Source organism: Diabrotica undecimpunctata, chromosome 6 (genome assembly GCF_040954645.1).
Source record: "Diabrotica undecimpunctata isolate CICGRU chromosome 6, icDiaUnde3, whole genome shotgun sequence".
Lineage (NCBI taxonomy): Eukaryota > Metazoa > Arthropoda > Insecta > Coleoptera > Chrysomelidae > Diabrotica > Diabrotica undecimpunctata.
This window is the reverse complement of record NC_092808.1, coordinates 55,367,661-55,380,077: the sequence shown is the minus strand read 5'-3', so window position 1 is coordinate 55,380,077 and position 12,417 is coordinate 55,367,661. Positions and strand designations below refer to the sequence as shown.

Below are 12,417 nucleotides of genomic sequence, written 5' to 3'. Positions count from 1 at the left end.
CTGCAAAGGTATTCCCGAACTTCATTACTGTAATGCGGTGGAGCGCCATTTTGTAGAAACCACATTATTTGCCTTATTGCAATATTCACTTCTTCCAAATATCCTTGTAAATCTTTTGCCAAGAACTACAAATAATTATCAACATTTAAATTGTTAGGAAGGAATACTGGGCCTATTAGATTGTCATCCACAATTCCTGTCCAAACATTAACTTAGAAAGTCCTTTGGTGATGAGTTGTTTTTTTGACGTGAGGATTTTCGTCAGCTCAAATGTGCTCGTTATGATGGTTTGTTATTCCATTTCTACTAAAGGTAGCCTCGTCGGTAAACAAAATATTTCTAATAAAATTAACATTTCGAGTGTTTTCCATTAACAACCAATCGCAAAATCCAATTCTTTTAGGATAATCTTCAACTAATAACTCTTAAACCGTTGTTAAGTGATAGGCTTTAAGCAGCTGATCCTTCAAACGCCTCCAAACCCTTACGTGAGGAACATTTATTTGAGCAGCTATTACCCTTGTACTTGTTCCAGGGACTTCTTCAATGATTTCTAAAATGTCTTCATCAGTTGCATCCATTATTGGACGACCACTATTGCCAGCAACTTACGGTTGGAATGTACCCGTTTCCCGTAAACGACGATCAATGGTCAGAAATAATCGTCTATCGGGTTTATTTCGATTGGAGTATTTTACTGAATAACGTCTTGCGACTGCTGCACTATTTTTCTTGTCATTCACCTACGACATGCCCGATAGTTTATAGAAATCTAATTTAATCTGATCCAACTTACCCAAAGTTAAATGCATATCTGCTATTTCCTGAAATGTGTAGGCCATTGTAATATAAAAATTTTTAATATTAATCTTATTCACACAATAAATGATAGCTTCAAATTATTGACTATTATTGATGGAACTGTTTGTAATTATTTTATCCGTAGAAACTAATTGTAATTTTATGGCCAACTAGGAAAAAACTAGTTTTTCGAAAAAGTGATAAGAGGCAAAAAATTTTTAAAAATAATGTGTTAAACTAATGATGCCACATAATTCATTTGATTTGAAGGTACTCAAAAGTTTGGGGGGGTTTAGGGCTGCACACCCCCCTTAAAATTGTTCTGTGCGCTTAGATTTTGTTGTTTCTTTTGTATGAAAAATGCTTTCAGAACAAGAAAGGAACGTGTCCATGTTTATTACAAAATTTCAAGTAGTTTAGGAGATAATGCAAAAAAACAATTTTTATTTTGTAATTTCAAACCTTTTTTGTGTACACTTTTGTACTAAGGTAAGTTGGATTCAATCAAATTATTTTTGTCCCCGGAATGCGTGATTTAATTTATGACATACCTTTTTGAAACACCCTGTATATCTTTACTTAGCGAAATTGAACTTATTATTAAGTATATTATATTATAATAAGTATTTATTACCATGTATGCTATCATAATTATTTGGTTAAAATACTTATATATTTAGTAATAATAGGCCTAATTGCCGTAAATAATTTCTGTCTCCGGCTTCTGCAAGTAATGTAGCCTTTCTTAAGTAATTTTAAAGTGTTTGTTTGTCCTTTTGTAGTGTAGTGTGATGTACATTTATATGTTTATGACATTTTGTTCTTGTCGGATAGGCCGCAATTGACGAAATGCCCCTGAAGATGATCTAGGGATCGAAAGTACTTGGGCAAGATTTAATTAAACTGTGCTCGATATATGCCTTTTATCTGATCAAAGTTCTAATTGCTTTTTATTCCATTTTTAAAGATATATATTATACACATTTATTATTTTCAAGATTTACTTACAGATTAAAAATATCTAATAAACGTAATATTGATTAATATTAAATTAAAAAAAAATCAGAGAAAGAATCGAACCTCGTTTATCCAGGTCCGAAGCAGAAACAATATCAGATCTCTACAACGACTTGTTACGTTAAACATTTCAGTTGTTGCTACCTGACTTGTGATTGAAGATTTTTTGGCAGAGGAAAGGTATCGTGGTCGATTACCTTGGCCATTGGAAAGAGATGCAAGGACTGCTCGCATCTTTTTTCTCTGTTGCACATTTGCTCTAGGTACTATATGTCTATGATTTGAACTTATATGTTTTTCACCAGTCTAAAGCTAATAACAAGAATACTAACAAAGAAGATTACCGAAAGAAAAACACTCGAAGCAGAGCAGCAAGGGTTCAAAACAGGTCGTTCATGCACAGATGCAGTGTTCATAGAGAAATCCTTATAATAAACATATATCTTGCATATTGGCATAATAATTGCATACAAAGCAAACATAAGGCAAGGTGTCCTGGGTCCTAATACTATAAATTTAAAAATTATTTGATATGTAGATGATGCATTATAGCAGAAAATAATGACTATCATCCGATAATTTACACCACCCCTTTACAGTTTAAACGACAATTTTCATAGCAAAAACAAAGGCTATAATAGTTTCAAACGACGCCATTTGTTGCAAATTAGAAATTAAAGACAAAATCATTGAACAGGTGATGGAAACAGAATATCTGGAAATTAAATTATCCAGCGAACAAAAAATGGAGGAAGTGGTAAAACAACAAAAAATTAAAGCGAACAGACTATGTGGGACCTGTGGTACTTCATTTGATGAAAAAAGTTATTATCAACGGAACTAAAGGCCAGAATATATAAAGCTAAAACCGAGATGACACGAAACCAACGCAAATATTATTACAGACAACAGAAATAAAAATAAATTACATAAAAAAACATAAAACATTACGAGACAAAACTCGAACCGAAGGTATAAAGCACATATAGAAAATAAAAGGAATAAATAGGTGGATAGAGAACAGAAAAATTGAATGGAACCAGTACATAAATTCCAACCTAGATCAAGAAAACCGTGTCAGAAAATCTCTGGAGAACAAAATATATAAACAAAAAAACATACCAACGGCTGAAATCTGAAACTAATAATTCTCGAAGGGACTATAAAAAATAGAGCTCGGAACTAATTATTTGAACAGTTCCAGAATCCCAACCGATGAAGTAGTGCTGAATGCCCCAACATTAATAAGAAATGCGGTTAAAATATTAGAACGTACATAGTTGGTAATAAAATATAATATTTACCTATGAATAAGTTGTTTGGATTCCAAATATTCCATTCCAGAAGCTACTTGGAAAGCAATATAAATCAAATCTTCAAACTGGAGATGTCGCCCTTCATCTTTCCTAAGGAAATCCAGCAAACTGCCTTTGTTCATATACTCTTGCACGATGTAAATTGGTTCTTCCTCGCTACATACTCCATACAATGCTACAAGCCTCTTGTGTCGAAATTTCTTCATAATGCCCGCTTCTTCTAAGAAAGCGGCAGTTGACATAGTACCTAGAAATAGAAGAAAAAATTATACACAAATATTTTATGTAAAAATGGAAATATTCACATATTTAGGGTGTCTATCAACTTAAAAAATAATATAGGTACAGTTATCTTTCAATGTATTCAAACTTCTTCACTATGTTTGAAGAGAATCATATATCATTGAATTAAAGCGACCATAATCCCTGTATCAGTACCATAATTCCCGTGTTGTTATCCCATGTATAACAATACGGAGTTCATGAAATTCCTTGTGCAGACTGCCCCGATCCTTTATAGGCCAAACAAATCGTAGAATCCAAAATAGGATTTATCAACATTCCATTTCTGTTTGCTATTCTGACTCAATTTCAGCTCTAGGTCAACACCATCTTCATACAGGTCACAAAATTGATTTTGAAAACTCCAGAACCATAGCCCCCATTCATTTGGAGACCTCTTATTAAGAAAATATCGTCCGCTTCACCCGTCAATCAAAATCCTACTGTCATAAATGATCGCGCCAACCCCCGCACCAATTCGTGGAAGCTATCAATGTTTTGACCACGTATTGGACAAGGTCACACTTGCCATTGTCAAGTCAGAGGAAGCAAAATTATTCTGACTTGAAAATGACAAGTGTGACCTTGCCAAAACGTCTTCCAACAATGTTTTTTCTAAAAATCAAAATTATTCAACGTAGATCAAACCCAAAAAACCATAGAAATTATATACATACATCCATACGTATATATATATATATATATATATATATATATATATATATATATATATATATATATATATATATATATATATATATATATATATATAAAAATAATAAAAAAATACCTTCTCTTAAAGTTTTCACAGCCACTTCAATATTGTTCTTCCATTTTCCGTAGTATACCTCTCCAAAGTTTCCTCGTCCCAGTCGTTGAATGAGAACCAGTTCATCTCTAGGAATCTCCCATTTATCACGATATGTGGGACCTAGATCCCACATTGTAGGTTGCGGTCGTTTACATGGTTTCGACAATACATGACATAAACCATAAGCATTTTCTAAAAAAAAAAATTAATATTATAGCTATGATAATTTGAAACCAGAGGAAAATATATGGTTTTCTAACGATAGCTTGTTACAGGTTGTTTGTGTGGTATATACAGTATACGCCAACTAGGTAGAACCAGCTTAGTTTTCTGAAAATCTAAATTTTCAGAATTTCTAAAAACCCTGAAAATCTAAATGAATACTTCTTTAATGTAAGTAAAAATATAACATCAACTATTTTGCCACAAGATCTTATTGTCTATCTCCCCAATTGAAACAAGGTCTCGAATTCCTTCTTTATAAGACCAGCTGATAAATCTGATCTGATCCCCACAGTAGTATCAAAAGCAAATCTTCTACTGATGGACTATTCATAAAAATTTTCTTAAATCTCCCAAAAAATGTGTTGGAAGTCCTGGTCTCACTAATTAACGATTCCTTTGAAAAAGGTATATTTCCAGAGTGCCTAAAGACAGCAATTATTATTCCTCTTCATAAGGGTGGTGAAAAATCGAATGTCTGCAACTATAGACCTATTGTCTTACTACCGGTCCTATCCAAAATTATTGAGAGAATTATAAAAGCCCGACTTATGTCCTTTCTCGTTGAAAATAACATTTTATTACAAAGTCAGTTCGGCTTTTTATCTAATAAATGTACCAGTAATGCTTTGTTTTCTGTACTACATGATGTCTTTCAAGCACTAAACAATAATTTTTACACTGCCACTGTTTTTAGTGACTATGCCAAAGTTTTTAATTGTGTAAATCACATGTTGATAAAAAAACTACATTTCTACGGAATTCGAGGTACTTCTTTGAATTGGTTCCAATATTACTTGAGGAATAGGAAACAACTAGTTAGAGCAAATGATACTGACTCTAGTCACAAAAGCATTATATGTCGAGTACCACAAGGTTCAGTATTGGGTCCTCTACTACTTTTCCTTATCTCTATAAATGACATCACTAACTTAAAAATCGACGGAAAATTTTTCTTTTTGCTGATATACCAGTATTACCTGGAGGAACTCTAATATTGCAACTCTTCATGCAACTATAACTTCTGATCTACTTAAAATAAAAACCTGGTTCGACTCTAATTCACTCTCTTTTAACGTGGATAAGATAGTAGCATTATCCTACAAAGGAGCTCTTCATCCCTTGCTTCTTAATAACAGCCAGATCAGTATCGTTGATTCTGTAAAATTTCTTGGTATTTTTATAGGCAGCAACCTTAAATGGTCCCTTCATATCGATTTGTTAAGTAAGAAACTAGCCTCAGCCTGCTATACAATAAGATCTGTTTCGAAGGAAATCAATTTAGCATCTTCTAAAATAACATATTTTTCTTTGTTTAAGTTTCATCTTCGATATGGCCTTCCTTTTTGGGGTACAGCTGCCCAATCTTATGTTTTTTTTTTAAATTAGAAAAAAGAACAATACGCCTCAGTAGAATAACACATTGCAGAAGCTACTTCAAAAATCACGGGATTTTAACTCTTTCCTCTTTATATATTTTAGAAACTGTTTGATCATCATGACTACTCCACCAGAAATGCAACCTTTGATGTGTATTTACGGATCCCGTCCCTATATTATATTCGGCAAAAAAATTATACAACCATCTCCCTTTGCAACTTACATCTACAACTTATTTTCTTAAGTTCCTTAATTTGATAAAAGCCTATCTATCTGAAAGACTATATTAATCAGTGGAAGAGTTTCGTAAGGAATAACTAAGAAATTACAGTACGTTTAGGTACAAGTAACTAAAGTATTTTTTTATATCTGGATATCACATGCAGAACTTAAACTTATTAGTTCATAAGGCTTTATTATGCAATTTGCATTTTAGTTAAATTTTGCAATGGATTGTATATTTTATTATCTTTTATTTTGTGATATTGACGATTTATGTGATTTTAGTAAATTTTAAATTGTTATTATTTTTTTTACTTTTTGTAAGCTTTGTCCATAAAATTGTACAATTTTCAGTGACAATAAAGCATATTTCTATTCTATTCGTACCGCTCCAACCCAAATGGCAGTGACACCGATCACCATATCCATCAATCGCTTCTGGGTAATATTCAGAAATTTCAAAGGCGAGGGAAAACCATCCGGTGAAGCTAGCGATTACTATTGAGTTGTTTTTTATCATAATTATACAGAGGCATCCAAAGTAAACAAACAAATAACATGAATTTAAAATTACTTATTTTCAGAACTGCATTAATAACTAATTTATAATTAAAACGGGTCTAACCTCAAAAAATTTAATCCAAGACGCCCCACTAATATGGCATACTGTGATGAAAGTGATAAAATTAAAAAACTAATGTAGATAATAGATAAAGCATTAGTGAACAATAAAATGTTATTCTTTGTATTTGCCCATCTTCACTACATATTTAATTTCCTAATAGCTTAACAAATTATACTTACTGGTATATGCATTAACTAAATCAGAAAGTTTGTCAAATGTTTTGTTCGTGGAAATGTAAAATCCACCATTATCCAAGGGCTTTATTTTGTAATGTTTAATGTGATATCCCCTGTATTCTTCCCAGTCTTTAACAGAGAGAGAATATCCATTGGGATTATGTTCAGAAGGACGGACTAGAAAAGTACCACGTGGGTTTTCTTCAGCAAGAAGAAGTTTTTCGGCTTCTTTTCTGGATATGTTCTCAAAGAACCAGCTGGAAAATAAAATGAATTTTATAATTATTTAATAAATATTATAAATAAGTCTTAAATGTATACTTAAGTCATAAATATAAAAGAGGCTACAATAATATTGTAAAATATTACAAAAATGATGGATTCGACCGTTACTTGATGGAATTTCATTTTATATAAAAATAAAACACTGAAAACTATTGCTTTCAGAACTTCCACAAAATTTATTATAATTTTTTATCACTACGGCTGTTTCGGCAGAGTGCCTTTCTCAAGTGATCTATTGTTGATATGCGTTTACACTTATAGTCTTTAACTGAATAAGTTAAGGAGGGAAGAACTGTTTGTCTCGTGTTGGTCATTCAGAATTATGTCTGTATTTTTTAATTTGGTAATTTCCATTGATTCTAATAGAAATAGCTTAAGGCCTTTATTTTGAATGTGAAGAATTTGAAATTCGTCATTAAAAGAATGAGTATAGTCTAGATGAAGTGCGTACCTAGAATCTGTTTTTCTATTATTGAAAGTCCATTTATGTCCTGCTATACGTTTGTTAAAAGTTGGACAAGTTCGGCAGATGTAAATTTTTTTTAAGTCGCCACATTTAACGCAAAATTTAAGAAGATATTTTTATAAATCCTCTATAAACCAAAATTTCAAAATATCCCGTATTCAAACAGTTTTTATATTGATGGAGATACGTAGACGATGTAGTGGTATGTTTTACAGGATCTAAAAGGCAACTTGACCAATTTTATCGTATTTTAATTCACTCCAATTGAATTTACAATAGAAACAGAACAGGATCAATCCAGAAATTTTCTAGATTTAAAGAATAAATTAAATATCATTAAACAAATAGCAGTAAACAATGGGTACAACGAACAAACAATAAAAAATAAAATCAAAAAATACATAAGAAAGTCCTGAAATTAGTATTTCCACCACTAGAGAAAAAACCCAGTACCTTCTGCTTTTAGAACAACCAACCACTTAGGCAAATATATTAAGAACAACAAGAGCCAAAGGAAAAAGCAAGTTAAATCTTAAAACTATCTTTAACTAAGGAAAAAGGCCTTAAATTATCTTTATTAGGTTTTATGAAAATAAACAAATTAAAAATTCTGAATGACCAACTTAAGACAAACAGTTCTCCCCTTCTCAACTTATTCAGTTAAAGACTATAAAGTGCAAACGCGTACCAAAAATAGATCACTTGAGAAAGGCACTCTGCTGAAACAAATGTAATAAAAAAAGTATAATATAGTTTTAAAAACAAAAGTTTTCAGTGTTTTACTGTTTTATAAAATATTACATATCATTTACACACGCTTTTGTAAGAATTTTATACAAAAATAAAAAAAATACCCGCAAATAGGTTTCAAACTTATGCGGACAGCATCAAATTAAATAATTACGAAATTAAAGAACCAACTTTTTTTCATTTTTATTTCGATCTTATAAAATCTGGGATCACTTGTGTATGGAAAATACGGATATTCACTGATAAATTTACGCAACTGAATTTTTCGTACCCAAACAAAAATAAATTAGAGCTTAAGAAGTTTTGTGTATGGACTACAGAAAGAACAGAAAATATAATTATTAAAGGGAAGTATTGTCGGCCAAGAAAATAAAAAAATGGAAAATGATAATTTTTCATTGAGTAGTATTTGTAAGTGAAGATTAATCAATGATATGATATTAGATTATATACAATCACCCACACTTTTCCGTCTTAAATAACCAAGGTCGTGGCGTGCATTAACCAACACACAGTTAGGTCGCAAACTTTGGAGGTGATTTTCAAAATAAGCACAAAATAAGAGAATAAGCACAAAAGTAAAAAACAGATACAAGCAGAACATGTTTCTTTCGGCAAAGACCATAAAATATTTGTTGCTCTTGTCTAATAATATCTGGGGGTCTGATAAGTAACCTCCTTCGCCGATTAGGGCGCAAAGAGACATTGGTTTTAGAAAATCTAATCTTTTTAGCATTTGTCAAATTTTAGCATGTCAATTTTTAAAATGTCAAATTTTAGCGCGATTAGTATATTTTTGACAGCTGCATAACTTTGACGAGTTTGAAAAAATGACGCATATGAAGAAAAACAATTTTCTATATTTTCTTAAACATTATTATTTTAGAAATAAAACGGCAAGGAAACAAAAGAGAAGGTGGACAAATATTATAGGACTAGCTCCTATTAAAACCTATATAAATGGCTTTAGTTGATCGTGAGTGACGTGAAGGTGCAAGAATTAGTAAAGAGTACACTAGTCATATTCTGAACGAAGTTTTGAATATTATCCTGCCAATGGGTGCCGCATTGCTGACTATTGATCAAAATCATGATCCTGTGACCAATTCTCAGCAGTGTTTGGACCTTGAAGCGGAATCCGTTGGATTTTTGGCGTCGATTGCTAGCCGTAGATGAAATCTGGATCACTACTACATACCAAAGAATAGAATGAATGCACGGCAATGGTTTGAAGCTGACAAAAGTACTCTGAAGCGGTCAAGAGTGGCTCAATGGGTAGGAAAGGTTATCGTTACTTTATTTTGGAATTGTAACGGCATAATTTTAATTGATCAGCCAGATTAAAGCAGGAACTTAGTAAGAAACGGTCGCATATGCAGAATTCAACTCGAGCGAAGATATAATTGACAAAACAAACGCCTGTTTTGTAAAACTGCCAAAATCGTATTATTCAGAATGCATAAAGAAGTTTTAAAATCGCTGGAATCGTTGTATTGAGCTAAAAGGGGCCTATATCGAATAAAATAAAAGAATTTTTTGGAAAACATGCTTTTCATTTCAAAGAAGGTTTATCAGACTATCTAGTATCTATATGTTATTGTATGTAAGTGCTTTTTAGAGTGTGTAACGTTATAAACGTATCTTTATTAATTTATTAATTTCTTTACCTCTAGTTTAGTTTTTACTATTTTTTCTTCAAACAGTAGGTGGCGCCCTTTTCTTTCTCTTTCTTTCCGGTAGAATAAATATTTGCCTTCTCTCTCTCTCTCTCTCTCTCTCTCTCTCTGTCCGGTAGATTAAATATTCTGTTCTATGTTGACAGAAAAGCTATTTCCATCATAGGCATACATTGCCTATGATGAAAATCATAGTTTATTGGCTGTATTATTGGGTTTATTAGCTGTACTGAAGATTTTATGGGATATTTCTGAAACCACCTAATTGGAAGGCCACACAAATGTAATATGGAATAACATGCTCTGGAAGACCTAATTGCCTAATTGGGAGGCCACAGATAATTGGTAGCAAGCAGCCCATCAATGCCATGATGCCATAAGTATTGTTTTATTTGCTATCAGCTGAGGGTTTATCGTTTAATTCCTAGTTTAAGACAAGACGAATTCACACTTGAGATACTGAGCTAGGCGAAGCATAGACGATAAGCTCCCATGGTTGATTGAGGTATTATTTTTATAATAGTACTTCAATTCTCTTTGGTAGTCTTATCGCTACAAGTGTAAATAAATCATTTGGTAGTGCATCACTATCAACTAATACATCTGTTTATATCTAATCACGTAAATATAAATACATACAAAAAAGTTTCCAATTTGTATGAAAACGAACAGGGGCAATATGCTTAAGGGAGTAGATCGCTAATAAAATAAATTCAACACAAAGACTACGCAAACGTGAATTTTTTACGCACTCTTTTAATGCCTATTTTCAAATGGCTGAATTTACAAGAAATATGATTTAGTGCTAGCTTTTAGATACATTTACGGTGAATTGATTGTAAGATGGTGATATAACTATAATATACGCTATTCTTATCCTACATCCACACTTTGGACGAGGTATCCGGCTTAATAATTCAGTGAATTTTGTCGGAGGGAACAATGCAAAATTTAGATATCTAGAAGAGTTATTCCGAAATATCTTTTTACAAAAATCTATTAATTATTTGATCTAATAAAAGATAGGTAAAAGTAATAAATTACCTAGGTTTATTTGTTTAACACGTCACTGTCGTATTTAAAGGATTAATTTATTTGTAAAATAGATAACCATTGAGATTTTTCTGATATAAAAAATATTTTCGAGAACACTACCATTTATGTAAACTAAAAAGGAGCTATTATGTACATCGTTCAATGCTACTTGCCTAATGAATTTTTAGTCCGCATTTTAGTCTTTTAGTCACTGTGCCGTATCTGTCTCCAACTTAATTTATTCACACCAGATTAAAAATAGGTAAGTAGGTTTATTTATAGTAGGTAAGATAGCCAAACAGACAAAGCGGACGAATATCATTCACTGTGAATGATCTAGTTGTGGATGGTTCAGATCCTGGCCAGAAAACAAAATGGTTAACGTAGTAGTATAACATTCAAGAATACGCTACTTAGACTAGAATACGCTGGTGTATCGATAACCAGATTAATTATTAGTACGGCAAGAGACGGGGGCTTGCGTCTCGGTATTACTCACTCCATAGATCCCCACCGGAAGAGCATATGCTTAAAATTTGAAGTACAAGATACAAGAGTACGCTCTAAATTCGGAATATACAGATATTTCTTTATAAAGCAGTTAGTTCCTCTTTTACCGTATATACTTCTTTTACCGTATATACTTTTTACCTTATATACTTTTTACCGTATATACCAACTCTCTTACTTAATTAAGTTACAGTTGTTTGCTTGATTAATTAATTTTTGAATTCTAACTCTTTTTTTTTAACTCTTGTTTTGTATTAGATGTTCATTATTTGTTTCATGTTGTTTTTAGCTTTCAGTTTTTGTTAAAACAGACTTATTGATAATGGGGCATACATTGTAAGCCTAGAAACTGGTAGCCTATAAATTCTACAACTATAAAAATAATAACATTGTGAGGATTGCCTTATCTCCTATACACTAGTATATATAGTAATTGTAATGTTCTCAGATTATTTCTTCAATCCATATATTGTAATCGAACGACTTCAATATGAAGAAGTATCGGACGATCGCGCAAAAGATGGAGTGATAATCTTCCATAGAGGTATTAATCCGCCAATGAACAAGCAAAACTGCTTATAAAGAGGAAGAAGAAGGAGAAGAAGATATATTGTTATGCTTTGAGGTTATTATCAGAGAGTAATTATATTGTGTATTACCTCTCACATACCCTATCGTTTTGCAGATTTGCACATTTGAAAGGGGTTGTTTAAAGGGGATGTAGTTTTGTGAAGCTTTAAGAGTATTTACGTAACAAGTAAAAGGTTATATTAACCTTTTGTAATATGTGTTATATAAATGCTATATGTAAAGGTGGCTGAAGTCCTAAGAGGTAATGGTAAT

General features: G+C 31.9%; 1 protein-coding gene across 3 annotated transcripts in view; it reads right to left on the bottom strand.

The window, feature by feature from the left end:
- LOC140443451 (tyrosine-protein kinase Src64B-like) overlaps window positions 1-12,417 on the bottom strand; it is a 459,485-nt gene that overhangs the window by 11,722 nt on the left and 435,346 nt on the right. For all 3 annotated transcript variants that reach the window (XM_072534716.1, XM_072534718.1, XM_072534717.1), the window contains 3 exons: window positions 6,856-7,109; window positions 4,207-4,419; window positions 3,123-3,381 (listed from right to left, as the gene is read on the bottom strand). In XM_072534716.1, coding sequence (XP_072390817.1) covers window positions 3,123-3,381; window positions 4,207-4,419; window positions 6,856-7,109 — 726 coding nt within the window. The remainder of the gene's footprint in view (window positions 1-3,122; window positions 3,382-4,206; window positions 4,420-6,855; window positions 7,110-12,417) is intronic.